The 13,441-nt window shown below is 47.4% G+C and overlaps 1 protein-coding gene across 1 annotated transcript in view; it reads left to right on the top strand.

Moving 5' to 3' along the window:
- Nucleotides 1-13,441, top strand: part of Lrig1 (leucine rich repeats and immunoglobulin like domains 1) — a 132,236-nt gene that overhangs the window by 41,222 nt on the left and 77,573 nt on the right. Inside the window, exon 2 of the mRNA XM_047532091.1 lies at nucleotides 4,281-4,352. Coding sequence (XP_047388047.1) covers nucleotides 4,281-4,352 — 72 coding nt within the window. The remainder of the gene's footprint in view (nucleotides 1-4,280; nucleotides 4,353-13,441) is intronic.

The following is a 13,441-nucleotide window of genomic DNA, read 5'->3' as shown; positions in this document are numbered from 1 at the left end:
GGCTGCACGATCATCTTTCAGCAGATTAGCTGAAAGAATATCTATGGCTGGGCTTGGGCTCAATTGTTCAAAGATCTGCACGCCCTTTGTGCAAAGAACAGGGAAAATTTGTGTTATGACAGTGGCTGACAAAATGTTTAACGAACGCTGCAATTGGCAGGAGCCAGATCCCCCGGGGTTTCTTTCCTCTCCAGCGCTGCTCTCCTTGCTGAAAGGTGCAGGCAGGCCTTGGACAGCATGTGTCCTGCTGACAGATGAGTCGTTTTGACAGGAGAATCTGAAACCTTCAACTGAAGACCCATTCAGATGTCAGGCCGGGGAAGGGGCGGCTGTGTTCCTAGAAATAAGTGAGATGCTTTAGTTGTGTGTCATGTCAGCTGCCACCTGGAAGTGAGACCCTGGCAGAGGTTTCCACCGGTGAGCCCCCTGCTTGTTCTCCAGGGCTGGGATGAGAGCTCACACCCCTTTGTGCAGCGTGCCTGTCTATTTCCTCAGTTGATGAGAAGTGAGTGTTGACAGTAAGCACATTAGTCAAGGGGTTAAAAAAGAAAAAAAAAAAACTGCATTAAAAAACTTTAAAAAAATATTTAGAAGGAAACACACCAGTGTGCATAGCAGTAGCCAAAGGGAGAAGCAACCCAGTGTCTGTCACCCGATGATTCAATACACAACGTGTTGGACGTCCATACAAAGGAAGACTGTTGAGCCTTAAAAAGAAACGAAACTGACATGGGTGACAGTGTGGCTGCCCCCCCCCCCTTTTTTTTGGTACTGGTAAATTGATCCCAGGGGCACTTAGCCACTGAACAACACTCCCCCCATCCAGCCCCGTTTAAATTTTTTTGGGGACAGGGTCTCGCTAAGTTGCTGAGGCTGGCTTTGAACTCGAGATCCTCCTGCCTCAGCCTCCAGAGCCACTGTGATTACAGGCGTGCACTACTCAACCCAGCGTGGATGAGCCTCGAAGGCATTGTATTAAGCACAGTAAGTCAGGCACCGGAGGATGGGTCATGTGGGGCAGGGTCTGTGTTTAATGGTGCAGGATTTCCGTTGGGGATGTCAAGAAGGTCCTTAAAATGGGTGGTGTTTACGGTCGCCCAACATGTGAGCATATGCATGCACACTGGAAGACGTCTGAAATGGTAGACTTTATGTCGTATACATCCTACCTCCATTACAAAAAAAATATCATACCCGGAATCGTCTCCCTGAAATGGGCCAACGAGAAAGTGCATGTGAGGATTTTATGTCTTTATAAGGGAGAGTACTTTATTTTCCTCGCTTTCTGATGGAGTCTTGGAGGCTCAGCGGCTAGTTCTGGGTTTCAGGACCTCTTACTCCTCACACTTGAATGCTAGGGCAGCTTCATCCAGAGGCAGAAGCTGTTCAGGAGACAGGAGCTTCAGTGCGTTCTCTCTGTGTTGCCCATGGGTTCTCTGCCTGAAGGCAGCCCTGACGCTTGTTGTCCATACGTGCCTTTTCCACACATTGACACTCCAGAAGTCCCTGCTTCCAGGCTGACCCAGCGAGAGCTAACGTTTCCACTTGAGCCGTCTTCCTCTCTGCCACTCTGCCTTGGCATCTCACTATTCAGCCCTGATATTCTCCTTGGCCTCTGGATAATCCTAGTTTAGGGAAGACCCTCTTCTCAGGTAGCCTAATCCAAGAAACAGTGTTTGTAGCACTTCTGAACTTTAGGGAGACGTTGTCAGCTCTTGAAGGCAAAGTCCAAATCAGAGAGGGTTTTGTGGCTGTGGTTGGTTTGATTCTAAGTAGGTGAAGGATGTAGGTAGACACTTGCTGGCTGGGAAAGAGGGAATTGACTTTCAAACAGAGGCATCAGTGGGTGGTGGAAGAGCCCCAGCTCTACCCCTGCCCCCACAGGGAGCCAGAAATAAGCCCGAACTAACTCAAGAGCCAGTGGCCCAGATCAAAGCAAAACCCGGCAGTCCTCTGGCCAGATGTGGCTGGCTGGCAGACAGGTTTGGCTTGGCCCATCCTGGGTTACTTTTCTGCCTTTTTTTATGTTGAGCCTCTCTGGCAAATGGAGAAGATTGGTGTACCCGGCTCTCATTTCTGAAACTGAGCAGCAAACGTGTCCCCTTAGGTGGGCCGGTACCCTGGCTTCAGGTCAGTGGCATGAAGCACCCGCTCTTTGCATCTCCTGCCTTTGTGGTTTCTGAAACCTCAGTTTCTGGATTTTCTTTCCCAGGTCTAACCTGTTGGTTTCAATGTACCCATTGATAAATACCCCCGAGCACCGCCAAGCTCGCACTTGACTTCAATATGTGGCTTTAAAAGTCACCACCTGGCCTGGGGCTGGGGCTCGGGCTCAGGGGCGTGCTAGCGGTCACCTAGCATGCACGGGGCACTGCATTGGATCCTCAGCACCACGTCGAAACAAATCAATAAAATAAAGGTGTTATGTCCATCTACAACTAAAAATATTTTTAAAAGTGGCCACCTTCAGTCTTCACGGCAGCCCAACCTCTGGTCAAGTGGCTTTTCATTCAGGCTGGCCAGGAACACAGATGTACCATTAGTTTCAAGTGCAACTTGACTTTTATTTAGATGATGTCTTCGAGATCACTATGAAATCGTTCTCAGCTCTAGGTCAGTATTGATCGAAGTGTCTCTGGGGTAGCCTTTAATGATAGTTGCCACTTACGCGACATTTTTCAGAGGCAGACTTTACACTCATGATTACTGGTGCTGCTAATTGGCAGTAATGTCAGTGAAATCAATAGCCGGGGTGAAAAATGTTAACCTCCTTGGCCTTCGCGGGCTGGGTGGACTTTGGCGGCAGGGAGTGCAAAGTGAGAAGCTGGGGTTCATTGGGGTCGTGTCTTGTGGCTTCTGGTCCCGGAAGATGAAGCTGGTCTGGGAGGAGGCTGTGGTCAGGGAAGTTCAGCTGAACGCTGCCCAACTCCTTTGCCTTGAAGGTTATAGCTGAGGTGAGTGGGAGAAGGGTGTGATTCTGAGCAGGTGAGACAGGTGGTCTCCCCTGAGAAGGCGCTCCTGCAGACTCCCCCGGCCTGTGGTGAACACCAGCGGGAGTTTCTCACAACTTCGCCTGTGTGATGTCATAGCATGGGAATACTGTGCTTATAAATAGCCTGTAATTCTGAGTCTCCTAGTGTTCTTTTTCTAAACAGCCACTTGAACTTCAACTTTGCTTCTGAGCCATTTTGAGTCCTAAATTCTTGTTGAGACCAGGGTTTCTAAGTCTCTGGGTAGTACTGACATGTAGGGCTGGATATTTCTATTGCGGGACAGTGCCTGTGCATAGTAGGGTATTGAATAGCATCTGTGGCCTTTCCCCACCAGACACCAGGACCACCCTTTCCCCTCTGTCTTTACTGCCAAAAATGTCTCTAGACATGGCCAGCTGTCGGGTGGGGTGGGGGCTGCAAAATCATCCCTGACTGAGAAGCTGCCTTAGACAATAAAAGGCCTGTACCCCCTTCTCTCCATTTCTTCACTACTGTTTGGTGTTGATGCTTTAGTCAAACATTAATAAAAAATGCCATCAAGGATAGCCTTGATGTGCCGGGAAATGGATGGAACTGGAGACTGTCCTGCTAGATGAAATAAACCAACCCCCCAAAATCCAAAGGCCGAATGTTCTCTCTGATATGTGGATGCTAACACACAATAAGGGGCAAGGAGAGAATAGAAGTTCAAGGGGAATGAAGGGAAGGGAGGAGATGGGAATAGGAAAGACAGTGGAATGAATGGGACGTCACTTTCCTATGTTCATATGTGAACACATGACCAGTGAGACTCCACACCATGCCCAACCACAGGAATGGGAAGTCACACTCCATGTAGGTAGGATGTGTCAGAATGCACTCTGCTGTCACGTAGAACTAAAAAGACCACCAACAACAAAAGAGTAGCCCTGAGCTTTCCTAGGTATTTGGTATAAAGTCTTTGGACCAGGACACCTTAATGTAACTGGAGGTCTGACTTGCTTTGGACTTTCTTTACAAGTTGCTAGGTGATAAAATGATACTGCGTGAATCCGCTGTCTCGGGTGATTGGCATTTTCACTGCCGGGCTTTTTGTGCTGTGTTTATGGGTGCAAGTGGGCAGGAGAGGTATATTTGTAAATCTCAGTAGCAATATTATTACTTGAAATGATGCCCGAGACAACAGAAATGATGAGGGAGAGGACTTGGATTTTTGGAGGGGGGAGGGATTAGGTGGAGGAGGATAAAATTCTTCAGTTTTAGGTACAATGCCAAGTGTTGATTGATTTCTTTTCCTCTCTTTACCAGAAACCTGAGTTACAACAAACTCTCTGAGATCGACCCTGCTGGCTTTGAGGACTTGACGAATCTACAGGAAGTGTGAGTGCTTTCACTAAACCTCCAGCTGGTGGAGGGGTGGAGACATCTGGGGGGAAATCCTTTCATTTGACTGCATTCTTTCTCCAAGAAGCTCCTGGGGAGGAGGATTTGCATCATTATGCTATTAGTGACAGGTGACACTGCAGTTGTCTTGCCTTATCTGTAGTTTCAGTTGCCTACGGTCAACCTCAGACTGAAAACGTTAAGTGGGAAATTTTAGAAATAAGCAATTCATGGAGTCGAACTTGACCTTACTATGAGTCGTCATGATGACATCTTGTGCTCTTCTGCACGAGTCATGATGCACCCCTTTTTCCGTTGTATCCACACTGTATATCCATCCTACCTGCCCATTTGTCATTTAGTAGTCATCTCACTTTCCAGGTTGACTGTCATGTACTCAGAGTTGGAGTAACTTATTTACCTAATAATGGCCCCAAAGCTCAAGACTAATGATGCTGGCAATTCAGATACGCCCAAGAGAAGCTTTAGGAAAATGCTTCCTTTAGGTGAAAAGGTGAAACTGTAATAAGATATTGAGGGAGATAGAGATCACATTCATATAAATTTTATCATAGCATCTTGTTATAATTGTTCTATTTTATCATTAGATATTGCTGTTAATCTTTTGCTATGCCCGATTTACATATTTATATTTTTTAATTTGGTACTGGGATTGAAGCCAGGGACACTCAACCATTAAACCACATCTTATTTAGAAACAGGGTCTCACTGAGTTGCTTACGACCTTGCTAAGTTGCTGAGGCTGACTTGGAACTCACAATCCTCCTGCCTCAGCCCCCTGAGCTGCTGGAATTACAGGCGGGCACCACCACACCCAAGCTACTGTGCCTGATTTATGAATTAAACTTCTCCCATGTTTGGAAAAAAAACCCCATAGTATCTGTAGGTGTGTTAGTCAGGTTTGTATTGCTGTGACCAAACCTGGCAGAAACGACTTAGAGGAGGGAAAGTTTACTTGGCTCCCAGTTTCAGAGGTTTAGTCCATGGTGGGCCAACTGCATTGCTCTGGGCCCAAGTGAGGCAGAACATCATGGTGGAAGCTGCCCAGGTCATGACAACCGGGAAGCAGAAAGAAGGGTGAGGGGCCAGAGGGAAGATGCACCCTTCCAGGGTACACCACTACTGACCCACCTCCTCCAGCCGTGCCCCACCTGCCCACCATGACCACCCCCAGTCAGTCCATTCAGATTGGGATAGACTGATTAGGTGACAGCTCTCTAAATAATCCAGTCATTTCACCTGTGAATATTTCCGCATTGACACAGGAACTTTGGGGGGGACACCTCATATCCAAACCATAACATAGGTTTGGGTATTCTGTGTAGTTTCAGGCATCCCCTGGGGGTTTTGAAACATGTCCTGCATGGATAAGGGGGCCCGCTGTACTTACATAGCTCCCCTTATTGCAGCCCTGGGCAGTCTGTGAAAAGTGTGTTTATACAATCCAGGAGACACAGACTCATTGGAAACCGCGGCTACCAGGCGGGCATATAGGAGGGTCCCCAGCCCTGTGGGAAGCCTCGTGGACTGCATGGGGGACACACCTGGGCTCTCACAGTTGCTAGGGAGTTGACGCAGCCTGCTCAGCAGGGGCACACCACGCAGCCCACTCTTCTGTGAAATAGGGATCAGGTATAGGACAACAGGCAACAGAGGTTGCCTTCCCTCCCCCTGCAGCAGAGCTGGGCCTTCCTGCCTTTGGGGCTCTGGGCTTGCTGCCTCTGGCAGCATCCTTTAATGCAGGCCTTAATTCTTTTCTTCTTCTTTTTAATTTTTTTTTTCTTTTTAGTTGTAGTACCTTTATTTAATTTATTTATTTTTCTGTGGTGCTTAGGATTGAAGCCAGTGCTAGGCAAGTGCTCTGCCACTGAGCCACAACCCCAGCCCAACTTTTCTTCTGTGAAGAATTCTGTTAGGATGGTCAGGAGTTTTAGCTCCTGGGGACTTTGCAGAAGCTCTCTTGGGATGCACATATGTTGTAGAAAAGTTGGCTACAGAAACGTTCAAAGTTAGATCAGGATCACCAGTGTTATCATCCTCGTGTGGCCATTGTGAACACCTAGTAGAAAACACATACCTGTACGATTTTAGGATCAAGCTGTGTCTTCTGGTTTTATAGCTGTCTAAGCGAGTGTCATCCTTACATTTAAAAAATGCTTTTTCATATAAATTCAAGATGTTCAACGTCCTATTTTAACCTGTGTGTACAATGACTGTACACCTAGTGCTTCTTCATTGGAAATTTTTATTAGCGATTATTAGGTAAGTTTTTTTTTAAATACATTTTTGCTATAAATAACTGATGAAAGTTTTATTACTTTTTTTTTTTGGTACTGGGGATTGAACCCAGGAGCACTAAACTACTAAACCATATCTTTTTTTATATTTTATTTACAGACAGGGTCTCACTGAGTTGCCTAGGGTCTTGCTGAGTTGCTGAGGCTGGCTTTGAACTCATGATCCTCCTGCCTCAGCCTCCCAAGCCCTTGGGAGTACAGGCATGGGCCTCCATGCCCGGCTCTTGGTTGTGTTACTCTTTGACTTCTTTATTGATGATTTATCTGAATAAAATGTAATATGATCAGCTGGTACAATTTATAAAGTGTCTGCATGCCTCATTCCTATCTCCAGATTATCCAAATTAGCATTTATGATTTCCATGCCTCTTTAAAAAAAAAAAAAAAAAGCTTATATTTCCAAAGTTAAAGGAACATTAGAATTGGAGGGGCTTTGCAAAATCTTTGTCCAGGACCCTGAGTTCCCATAAGATCAATAAGCCAGGGACCAGGGAGAAGAAGTTCGAAGGGGGTCACTGTATGAGTTTGCCAGGGTCTCAATAACAAAATAGCAGAGGCAGGGTGGCTTCAGCAGTAGATATTTGTTTCTCACGGTTCTGGAGTCTCAAAGTCTTAAGATCAAAGTGTCGGCAGGGTTGGTTTCTACCAAGGCATTTCTCCTTGGCTGCGAGGTGGCTGCCTCTTGCTGTGTCCTCACCTGGCCTTTCCCTCCATGTGCATGAATCCCTGGTGTCTCTTTGGGAGCTACAATTCCCTCTTCTTATAAAGATACTGGTCATATTGACTTAGGGACCATTAAGGAGCTCTTTTAGAGGTCTTGTCTCAAATCCAGTCACACCCTTAGGTACTGGTTAGAGCTTCAACATATGAATTTGGGGTGGGGGGGATCACAGTTTAACTCATTATACTCTCCCGAGATGATGAGCCCCATCTCTCAGGAGCCAGTTGGTTCATCACCCCTGCTTTCTCTTGATCCAGGCTGTCTTAGATGCTTGTAGTTAGAATATATTCAGATTCGATGTCCGCCCCAGAGCCTTGTGGTTTCTTTTTAGAGTTGGACAGAGTTAGAATTGGGGCATCTCCCCTGGCATCATCCGGGCTTCCCCTTAACACTTGTGTGAGTGCCTTGTCTAAGCCAGGCTCTGCCTGGGTGCTGGGGCTACAGGACAAGATGTGCAAGTGAGGCACTTGGCTCTGGCACAGAAATTTCCTGGGCTCCCCAAACTCAGCAATCGAGGGAGTATCTATTTTGATGCTGTACTTTAAAAAAATCAGAATTCATGCTCCTTCCCCCAAATATCTACGAAAAATATAAAACCCTTGAACTGAGGCAGAATCAGTTATACCGATCATTTTCTTTTTTCCTGAGGCCCCAGCATGGCTTGACCATAGCACCATTGCCAATCCTTTCTTGATTTAAACTTCTGCTATTTTGCTTTGCATACATTTTGATTTTTTTTTCTTTTTGGTACTGGGGATTGAACCCAGAGGTGCTTAACCACTGAGCCCCATCCCCAGCCCTTTCTTGTATTTTATTTAGAGACAGGGTCTCACTGAGTTGCTTAGGGCCTCACTAAGTTGCTGAGGCTGGCTTTGAACTGGCAATCCTCCTGCCTCAGCCTCCTGAGCCACTGCCATTTTGATATTAAAAAAATATATATTATTTTAGCATGTTCTTTGTCCCATCAACTGGGGACGTGGTGGCTGCTTCAGAGAGCATTTCCCGTTGGTCTTACTAACTCCCTCATTCTTGTTCGTTGCTCAGACAGGCTTTCGACTTTCATTGGGTTTTCCTCCCTTGACCGCCGGCCTCTAGTTTCCGTCTATTCCGCGCTGCAGCCCAGGGTGTTCCCTTCCGGGGTGGGCACTGTAAAGCAGAGGCTGTGTCCTCCAGATACAGTATGGTCAAGTGGGGAAAACCCTCATTTTGGCGGCAAGCAGAGCTGGACCTGAGATCCGAGTTCTGGTTCTGGCCCTTTGGGCTCTGCTTTTGAGTGTGTGTCCCTGGACAGGCAAACGCTCCCGGTGTTTCCCTTCCCTCCTCTGTGACATCGCCATAGTGACACGCCATCAGTGTTCACTGTGGTCATCAATTGTGGATGAGGCATGGCCCTGGCCGAGTCTCGCTGAGTGTCACTACTCTTCTCTTTTGCTACTTCTGGAACCGGGCAGCCCTGGGCTGAGGGTATCAGTGTAGAGACCCCTCCTTGGAGACCGACACCAGCGTGACTGCTTCTCTCCCTGGTGTCACTCCCTGCCTTGTCGGGGGGGATGAGACAGATTCATGGTGCCCGGAGCAGCAGAACTTCTCACTGAAAGCCTGGGGGCTTTCCCCGAGGGCATTCTGATCCTCCTGGAGAGTGAAAGAGGTGGCAGGGTTGAGTGTGAGCCAGGGGCAGCCAGTTCCCCCAGACCCTGCAGAGTCTGGGAGCCACAGGCTGGCAAAGGAGCAGGGCCTGGCTTGGCAGTGGTTTGATTTTGGAGGCCCTGGAACCACACAACATCGTGGGCTGGTTGGAGGGAGAAGGCGAGCCATTTGGAGGCTCCTGGAGCGGACATGGAGGCACTTAGGCAGCTGCTTCCAAGCCACACAGCCCGCACTGCCCACAGCCCCGAGGGCCCACCAGGGAGGGCCTCCGCCCAGGGTGCTGGACGCTGAGGCTCTTCTATAATAGGAAGGCTATTTATACAGTCCTGTGTGAAAGCAACTGGGATCACGTTACTGCTGCCTGGCCCGCCAGGGCTTGCTGCGGATGCCCCGGTGCTCGGCCAGGGCCACCGACCTAAAATGTTCTGAGGGAACGAGGAAGCCTAGCCTGTGCCTGCTGTTGGGTATTTATGGCTCCCTGTGCCCCCTCCCATGTTCGTGCACATGCGTGTTTGTGCGTGAGGGGAGCTCGTGATGGTTGTACGTTCAAGGGGAGCGTGACCTGGGGAGGGGGTTGCTTCGAGGCCCTATTTTTGGCTGTGAATCACTACCACCTGCTCAGCATTGCCCCCGTGTCGGTCTGTATCCTAAACTCTTAGGTTTCATTATTTCGGCTGTAACCACAGACCCTATTAGGCTGGCACTTGTATTATCTTCATTTGTTGAAAGGGGAAACAAAGGCACAGCAGGGTTAAGGGGGGCATGCCAGGGTTCATTTGCTTAGGTTGAGAATGAGATCCGCCTGATTTAAAAGCACAAGCTGGTCGGGTGCCACAGCACGCCTATAATCCCGGTGGCTCAGGAGGCTGAGGCAGGAGGATTGCAAGTTCAAAGCCAGCCTCAGCAACTTAGCGAGGCCCTGAGCAACTCAGTGAGACCCTGTCTCTCAATAAAATATGAAAAGGGCTGGGGATGTGGCCCAGTGGTGAAGCGCCCGTGAGTTCACTCCTGGTACCAGAAACAAACAAACAAACAAAAAACCCCAAACCAAAACAACAACCAAAAAAATGCAAGGTGTATAATCTTCTCCTAAAAATCTCTGCTCTGCCACTCCACTCTGTAACTCTGTCTCATTTTCTTCTTTTGAAGTGGGATTATCATTCCCACCTTCCTGAAAGGGTTGGCTTGACATTTGGGTTTGAGACAGAGCCCGGCACCGGGTCTATGTTCACTCTGATTATTGTGTGCACTCGTTAAAGTGACCACAGCCTGTCCTCCCCGTGTCCATGGGTTTAGTGGCCAAGGAGTCAGCCAACCTCTGTTTGAAAATATTAGGAAAAAAATTACATATACAGACTTTTTTCCTTATTATCAGTTCCTAAAATTACAATGTAATGGCTATTTCCAAAGCTTTTATGATGTATCACATTTTCTGAGCAACCTAGAATTGATTTGAAGTATACATGAGGATGTGCATAGGTTTCATACAAATACTGCAACATTTTTCTGTAAAGAGCTTGAGCAGATGTTGGTATTTTCCAGGGGGTCCTAAAGCTAACCCCCACAAGTGGCAAGGGAGGGCTGAATATCCTTTATCATTATACAAAAACAATTCTATCTGGTCATCCAGTTTAGAAATTATATGTCATAAAGTCTTGCTAAAGCAATTATTTTCTATATGTTATTGTCTAGTAACTAAAGCATAACATTGATTATTAATTCTGACTCTTAAAATTGTGTTCCTACCTGCTACTGATGACTTTCTCCCTCTTAAGAAACAAACTAAGCTGATGTGGTGGTGCACATCTGTAATCCCAGCTGCTCCAGAGGCTGAGGCAGAAGGATGGCAAGTTCAAGGCCATCCTAGGCAACTTAGCAAGTCCCTGTCGCAAAATAAAATAAAAACAAAAGGCCAGGGGCCGTGGCTCAGTGGTAGAGCATTTGCCTAGCATGCCTGAGGCCCTGGGTTCAACCCTCAGTACCACAAAAATAATTAAGTAAATAAGGGGAAGACGAAGTGAAACCAAAGTTCCAACTCACTGCCTGACTTGATCGTTAGTCGTTGGATCTGCGTCTCTAGTTGGAAGCAATGGAAACAGCCACTCTTGTCTACCGAGAGCAAATTGGCGAAATAAATCAGTAAATAAAATGGTCCACTTTGACCACTCGTACCGGCAGAGGACTACTCTCCTCAAGATATATTACTGAGGGGAAAAGGCAGTACAGAACAGCCCGCGACACACAAGCATTTGTGTAAAACAAAAACACATGCACGTCTCTCACAGCCTGCAGCAGGAGGTTCCCCTTGGAGGCAGGCCAGGAGACTGAGGCATAAGGGAACTTTATTTTTCACTGTATACTCCTTGTATTCTTTTTGGAGATGGTTTGAATTTTTTACTATGTGCCTCTATCAGCTATTCAACAAATAAATATGGCAATTAAAAAAATGCTATAACCCCAAATAATTATTCCTTGGGTTGGTTTTTATATTGTTTGTTAAAAGCCAAACTGAATTAAGATAATAAATGATGATGATGTATTTGTGAAATGTCCTTTTTAACATTTAAATGTAACATTCCCTTTAACCAAGCCAAAGTGGGAGCTTGAGGAGAAAGCTTGGGGACCCCGCAGGTCCCGGCTGACCTTAAGGATTGAGCAGGAGAGGTCCTGCCCGGGGTTCTGTTCTGCCCTGGGGTCAGGCAACCTGTGTAGCCCCACTGACCTAACTTAACACCTCCTCCAGCTCTGGGGTTGGGCCATGATTCATTGTCTGATCCATCTGCCACACTACTTGGTCCTGAATCATCAGGAAAAGTTTGATAGAAGCCAGATATTTCAGAAAGGTTTTTAGGACCTTCAATGGAAATCAGCATCGGATGGGGGCCGGAGGGAAGTAGGTTGGGGGACAGGGTGCGAGGCGTGGAAGACCACGTAGCCCTGGATAGTAAAAAGATCCCCTCAGACACCCTCCTTAATCCCCACGGTTTCTGACTTCATGGAGACTGCTAAACACCCCGAGTCGCCTTTCCCCTCAAAGCCCCAGCCATGCTATTTTTGACCAGTCTCTATTTCAGTCTGGCAAGAAGCTCTGAGAGTCTCAGAGCTGAGTTTGGCCTCTGCGGCCTCATTCTCCTTTCAGCAGGGGACAGAGCGATCGCGGAGGGAGCCAGTGCTTGGTGGAGCAAGCCGACTTCCATGGCACCGGCAGTAGTTTAAGTAGAAATGATCCAGAAGCAAGCGATCCATGCATGCAGTTCCTCTCCTCCGTCCCGTTTGTACATCAGGCGGCCCTGTTGAGATTAGAGAGAGCCTGCTGTTTCTGACCCAGCCTGTGGACTCCGCAATACTCCTCCCCGTTAAAGGCCCATTCATGGGTGGCCCGGGTCCACCATCCCTGCATGCTCTAGGTCTAGCGGTTCTGTCGAGATGGGAAATGTTGTCACGCCCTTTTTTCCTTGTTCATTTATTTCTGTGAAATTGGGTGGAGCAATCTGTCGTCTGTACAGTAGGTCTGGCCTGAGACCAGGCACTTCAGCCAGAGTTTCACATACTCAGTTTTAGGTTCAAATTCAAATCAGGCGGAAAAACAACTTCGAAGTTACCTAAGGGATTAGGAGCTTTCCGGCCTGCCCCGTGCTTGTTGGCCTGTCAGCTCGGATGTTCTTCTCTGCTTTGAGGTCACACTGTGTTCATCTCTTGGCTGTGTCCCCCTGGTGGTGTGACCCTGGGCCAGTCACTTAAATTGACTTAGGGAACTTAGTGTCATGTAGGAAATAGCAGTAGTACCTAGTACCTAACTCAGAATGGTTGTGATGATTCCTTTAATAATGCAAATGGGTTTTTTGCTGTAATAAACAGTCCAGACGGACGATTGTAGGCACACACCTATAATCCCAGCAGCTCAGGAGGCTGAGGTAGGAAGATCATGAGTTCAAGGCAGCCTCAGCAACTTAGTGAGGCTCTGAGCAACTCAGTGAGACCCTGACTCTAAATAGAATATAAAAAAGGGCTGGGGATGTGGCTCAGGGGTTAAGCACTGATTCATTCCCAGGAATCCTGAGCTTTGAGAAAATAATAATGAAACAGAGGAGAGTGGTTCAGAGCTTAGACTTTGGGGCTAGATTCCCTGCGCACTGCCACTTTCTGCTAGTGACATTGTTCAAATTATTTAACACCTCTTATTTCAATAGAAATGCTCTTGAGACCCACTCCTAAGGCCCAAAAGACGAGTCCTAATGCTGAAAAGTTCTTAGAGCTGAGTCTGGTGGATAGTAAGCCTTTGAAAAGTTACCCATGACTCCAGTTATTACCTCCATCCTCTGTGTTTTAGAGTTAGTCTCTAGGAGATAGCTTGGTGGTGGCAGGCTCTCTCGACCTGAGCTTTTCTTGCTCTGGTGAAA

The sequence above is a fragment of the Sciurus carolinensis genome, chromosome 17 (assembly GCF_902686445.1).
Source record: "Sciurus carolinensis chromosome 17, mSciCar1.2, whole genome shotgun sequence".
Classification (NCBI taxonomy): domain Eukaryota; kingdom Metazoa; phylum Chordata; class Mammalia; order Rodentia; family Sciuridae; genus Sciurus; species Sciurus carolinensis.
The sequence above is the reverse complement of the archived record's forward strand: the minus strand, read 5'-3'. Positions and strand labels throughout refer to the sequence as shown.